The 6,084-nt window shown below is 43.0% G+C and overlaps 1 protein-coding gene across 1 annotated transcript in view; it reads right to left on the bottom strand.

Moving 5' to 3' along the window:
• Positions 1–354: 354 nt before the first annotated feature.
• The window catches only part of TXLNG (taxilin gamma), a 53,392-nt gene continuing 47,662 nt past the window's right edge, over positions 355–6,084 (bottom strand). Inside the window, exons 9-10 of the mRNA XM_002920148.4 lie at positions 4,323–4,418; positions 355–3,324 (exon numbers count right to left, since the gene is read on the bottom strand). Coding sequence (XP_002920194.2) covers positions 3,004–3,324; positions 4,323–4,418 — 417 coding nt within the window. The 3' untranslated portion in view covers positions 355–3,003. The remainder of the gene's footprint in view (positions 3,325–4,322; positions 4,419–6,084) is intronic.

Below are 6,084 nucleotides of genomic sequence, written 5' to 3'. Positions count from 1 at the left end.
AAATTAGATCATTCCCTATATGACTCTACAATATACCTAATTCTCTTGCTATTCAAATAGGTACACCCTGGAATGTGCTAGGAGCAGTACGACTTGTGGAAATGCATGGTTTTTTGTTTTGTTTTTGACAGCAGATAAACTACAGGATTTTTTTTTTAGTCTTTTTTTCTAAAGGAAAAAAAAGGTACGCACAGAGGTCTGGCTACATAAAATGAGTCTTCTTCTGCCACCCAGTCCCAGGGGTGAGCTGGTGCTCCATCCTTTCTAAGGCCTGAGAAACCAACCATCTACAGCGGTCCTTGCGGTTATTATACAGGTAAGGTCACATGGGCAACAAAATACACAGAAACTGTTAAATTTATCATACATATTTACTTAATCTATACAGAATTGAGTAGATAAAATCAGATTCACATTAGTGAAAAATCTCTACAAAATGGTCTTTGAAAAGCAAAACAAGACTGCCTCTGAACAATTCGTATCCTCATGAAAGACGTGGGCTGTAAAAATAAAGCCGTGTGTTTAGCACAAACTAGAAGATCTCTGCATCATTTGTTTTTCACAGTTATTTCCATCTACAGTCTGAAAGAGGTAGATTTTTCTGCAACACCTGAGAATTGAATTGTGATAACCAGGTGTAATAAAGGCAGTTGCATACATAACTAAAAAACACTGGTCTCAAGACCAAGAAATGTACTAACAAGTCTGAGGATGAAATGGTCCATGATCCAAGACCCAAGTATTCTCTACTCCTCGGAGTCTACCGCCACTATAAATAATACACAGCAAGATTCCATGGTGGTGCAACAAATGCAATCGAAGTGAATGCAACATTTAAACCTTTTCTGGACCAGCCTAAGAGCATTACAGTGTTCTAGAATACGGTGGATACAGGGCGTGCTACAAAGCCACAACACTGGGCTGGTGAGGTGATTGCTTTAGGAGGGTGTCTGCAGAGGGGCCCGTTTGTTTTTTATTCACAGGGTAATGGGAGGAAAAGATTCTGAAAGGACCCCTCATGCATCCCAAACAGAATCAAGCTCCTTTAAATACCGTGATCGCATCTAGCTACAAATACATAGTAAAAGCTGAAAGCAGCAGGCCAAGGACTGTTAATCACATTGCTTTAGAAAGCCCTTGAAAATATGCAACGCGTCCAAGATTTACATCTTCCACACAGGACAAGCACCACAAAGAAACGTGGTGGGCTACACGAATGGCTTCAACAGTAAGAGCTGTACATCCAGCAGAATTCTTGTGAAATATGATCATTAGTACTAATTTTAAAGTAGATTATATTTCTGATATATACCTTCATTTCCTCTAGGGGAAATGAGTCCAACATTTCATCTAGTAGCAGAAAGGAGTATTTATACGAGGCCGTTGGAGGAGGGGATATTTGTTTTTGCTTCCGACTCATTTTTGACAGAGTAATGAGAGAACCTGCTCGTCTTTTCCTCCACTGTCTGGCCCCTTGATTCCTATGACCAATGGCGGAAGCTTCTATGAGACAACTTTCAATTCTTCCAACCCACTTTAGACTATGATTATGACAGGACTTTACAAAGATAATTTTAAAGAGAAAACCCTTTTAACTGGACAGAACAGACTTGATTCAGTCCCGTGAGCAACTTCAGTGTCAGTGTGATAGTTTTGCTCCATGGAATGTGCTAATATTTCAATGCAAATTTTATCAGGGACAAAGTCCAAACTTGCATGGTGCAACCTGACTTATTTGCATAACTTAGCCATATTCAACATCGTTAAGAACAAAGGAAAATTAAAGAACTAAATCAGAAGTGACGTGCTTCATATGGAAAGTTCCCCCAGTCCAAGTATAGAGACCTTGATAATAATACTGGCTTTTTTCTTAAGACAGTCACTAAGGAAAGGGGTGAGAACCAGACCAAAAGCATCATAGATCCTGATTACTTAGAACTCTCTGCCAAGTCTCCCTACAGTTAAATTAAAAGTGTGGGTTCCAGTCTTTCTGTTTTGGAAATAAAACCCGTTTCAGTTAGCATCCACAATTAAAATTCCCTTTTTAAAAACCTGGAGATCTTTGCTGGTGGGATTCACGAAACAGTTGAACACCAAATTTCAAGTAGCGCCAGAAGGCAGCGCGGTAGCGGAGGGACTTCTGCTTAATGTAGGCTACACGTGAAATTAACCCTCGTTGTCTTAAAATGACAACCACCGATGGCTGCCTTCTGTGGGAAGGGGAGGATGCGAACCCAAATCCCAAACTGAAAGCAAACAAACCACCATAATCCAGAGTGCACATCTCGGTGGTCTAAGTTCAAACATGGGTTCTAGTTCTAATCTGCAACCAAAGCAGTAGGATTGTTTTCAGTCACAAACATTAAGCCTGTTCTGTTTGTCCAATGATTTCCCTGTATATACTACTTTAAAAGTGACACATTTATGTACATAATCTGCCAAAACTGAGTATTTGAGGCTTGCAGCCATGTCAATTTGTTAAGTGATATATTATCAAAAAGCTAACTTGAATCAAAGATGCTATGCTTATTTCTGACCCAATCCTAGGTTATTTTTACTTGGCATTTAAGTGGGCTAGGAGACATAACTAATCCTCTTGATTTTTTTTAGTATTAATGGGGGTGGGGGCAGGATGTTTGAATCAATATTGTTTTCACATCAAGGAACCATTATCAGAACACAGTTCCCTTTTGATGATCAGCCCGGTGTTCAGTGGAATCTAAATAATTCTGTGTAGGAACGGGAAAGATAGGACAAGGCGATGGTCATGTGCATTCCAATGAAGGGAAATGAGGCAGATGTGCAACACGGCTGAGGAAAATGTATAGGGGAAAACTATTCAAAACTGCTAAGCAGCCTCCTGTACCACATAAGTCCAGTAGTTCTAAGAAAATACAGATATGGTAGAAAAAGTAAGAAAATTTTCACCACAAAACCAATAGTTACTACTAACAGAAAGTTATACACAAAATAGAGCTCTCGATACAGTGATCACACTTCCTTTCAGTCAACGGACTCGATACCTGGCGCAGCGCCTGTGGACACGGCCGGTTTCTCCTTCGTGGCCCTGGGAGCAGCCTCTAGGGGGCCTCCCAGGGTGCCTTTAGAAGCAGTGTTCAGCTCCTTGGGGGCCCCCAGGCCAGCGCAGGGCTGTGTCCCAGGCAGCGCTAGATCTTCACCTGCAGCTCTCCCCGAGACCTGCTCCTTCAAGACTTCCACCCTCTCGTTGAGCTCGTTCCTCTCTGTTTGAAGAGCCCGGCACAGCTTCTCTAATCGGTCCAGTTTGATTTGAAAGGCCTTGTACTCTTTATCACGGACAGTTTTCTGGAAGGAAAAAAGATGATTTATGTCATCTCACGGAATACAAATCAGTTTACAGGACACAAAAAAATTAACAAACCTGAGCCATGTTAGAAACTATTCATTTAATCACCTCTTGAACACGTTCAGCTTCCCCACACGCCACCTAACTAACCATGTAGCTAGCTTCGCTGCACACCTATCTACGTGTACCACACGATCCTTAACAGTCCATACTGTTCTGGGGTGACAAAAGAAATAACCAAAATCCACTTTTAAAAGCATTTTGTATTGGTCAACTCTTAAGGAAATTTTAAGACACTTATCACAAAGCAAAAGATAAAAAAATTAAAGGCCTGATTAAACAGAAAAGGATTCTTTTCTACATAGATTTCTCTTGTTCTACCAATTTTTAGGTGAGAACAAGATTCAAGGTGTGAAATTTAGTGTTTACAAAGACGATACATTTCAGCTGGCAAAAAAAAAAATCCTTTTGCTGCCTTTTTTGAAGACTCAGTCAAAGCAGAAAGAAAGGCACCAGAGTTGTTCTCTGCACTCCTGCCCTGGGCAATCTCAGCATTTCTGGAGGTGGCCCCCTCGGCAGTGACATCAGCCCCACCTGGATACTTGGCAGAAAGATTCTGCGACCCCACCCCAGAACCAGTCAAACTTTGGGTGGAACCTAGCCATCTTGGTCATAACAAGCTGGAGTTCAATGCAAGCTCCAGTCTGAGAAATCAGCTGTAAAGCATCAATATTTTGCTTTCTTCTACAGCACTATCGCCAACGTAAGCCTGGGCTAGTCAGCCGCGCCGTAGGAAACCGGATACCTCACTCAGGGCCCCCCACCTGCAAGCCCGAGAGACATTTGCAGGTTCTACACAGCCATCCCTCCACCCCCGGCTCTGGCCAGAGCCCTCAGCTATGGCAGTGGTGTCACCACATGCCCCCTGCCCTGTTAGGCACAGCTTCAGGAGTCCCCATGATGACAGACACACCTTAATCATGGTAAACCACCTCACCTCTTCAGCCATTTGCAGAAGTGCCTTGTTATTGTTTTCCCACTTGGTACGCCATATTATTGTTTCTTTTTCCAGTTTTTTAATTTTCTTTGTCATCTGTCAATCAACACAGTTGCAAATGTAAATTCTAAGTTCCATTTCTTATCTCTACACCCTGTCCCACCACAAAAAAGTTTGTTCCACCCCACCCCCATCATTGCACCTGCCTCGCCCAGCTGACAGCTGTGCCTGTCTGTCGGCCGCAGAGCTGATAATCAGGGGCTCCTACAGTGGCAGCAGCTGGAACCAAAGTAGGGGTTTCAAATTATGAGAAAAACAAATCTCATCTCCTCAATTTCAGAGGCAGCAGCACGCTGTGAACTCTAACTTAGGCTGGAGTGCATCTTTCATTCCAGCTGGGGTTAAGAAGACACCTCTTCCCCGGGCTGTATAAAAACATGTCCAAGTTAGGGGTTTTCTAGTCATTAAACTCATTCGTCTGGTTCTTGGAAGGAGAGGGGTTTCCAGCTCCCCCCAAAGATTAAGAATTGGTGATATACCACAACCTCCAAGACCACATCAGTTTCAGAACTATAGGCAGTGTCACTTCGGGAACATTCCAGTAACCAAGAAAAAGAAGTAGTTTTATCCTTAGCTTTGGGTATCCTCACAACTCACAAGACCGACTTCAGGTTTTGCTAAAGAGAAAATGTGCCCCCAAATAAGGGGAACAGTCTTAAACCTGTACTACAAGAACCCAGTTTTCAGAAATTCACAATGACTTATCTGTGCCTGTCACTGAGCCCCATTTTCAAGATTCCTTCATATACTGTTGACTGTGCCCCAACTCTGATCCCAGGTGGGGCACTGAGCCAGGTGCTGTTAAGGGAAACAAGGGTACGACAGAGCCGCTGCCCTGTGATGTGGGTAGTCACCCACAAACTAACACAAGGCAGAGTGGGACAAAGGCCATGGGAAGAGCTCGTGGAAGATCTGAGTTGAGTGCTGACTGACCGTGATCTCTGAGCCACCAGCAGGGAGGATAGCGACTGGAGAGTCCATCTTAAACACTGTTCAACATCAATAGCGTATGCATGCCGCAACCCCGCTAAGGCGCTCACTGTACAAGAGCGCCCCTCGACTGGAGCCTCAGCTGAAAGGACTGGCAGGCAGAACTAATCCGCTACTCACCAAATTCTCCAGATTACTGGGTCTAAAAATACCTGAAGGTGGTAATTTGAGCACTTAAAATGGCTAAGCACTGTCTGAAATACTCCACTTTATGGAGGGTAGGTATTTTTGTTATTTTTAAAGAGGAAGACCCAGAAAGGTTAAACAACTTGTCCCCGGTCACACGTATGATGCAATTGGGACATTACCCAGAGCACAAACTCCCAGCCATTATATAAGATCTAGTTATAGTCATGACTAACATCTACTGAATGCTTAAAAAGTGCCAGGCACTGCTGTACTTCTCCCCAACCCACCACCACTTTATAAAGCCCCATTTTAAGGGGAAATATGCCTCATAAAATAAGGACGGATGGATGGACAGATGAATATATATGTATATATTCTGGTTCTTAGCTTGGTTTCAAGGGTATCGCTTTCCTTAACATAGGCAGGAAAATTAAAAAGAAGCCAAAGAAAGAATGGGTTTGATTGAAGGAGAAAGAATTCAGTGGGAGCATAGTTTAAAAAAAAAAAAAAAAAGCTAAAAAGGTAGAAACACTGGGGGCACCTGGCTGGCTCAGTCGGTGGAGCACGTGACTCTTGATCTCAG

Source organism: Ailuropoda melanoleuca, chromosome X, assembly GCF_002007445.2.
Source record: "Ailuropoda melanoleuca isolate Jingjing chromosome X, ASM200744v2, whole genome shotgun sequence".
Taxonomy (NCBI): domain Eukaryota; kingdom Metazoa; phylum Chordata; class Mammalia; order Carnivora; family Ursidae; genus Ailuropoda; species Ailuropoda melanoleuca.
Note: the sequence above shows the minus strand (reverse complement) of the source record. Positions and strands in the feature narration are given on the sequence as shown.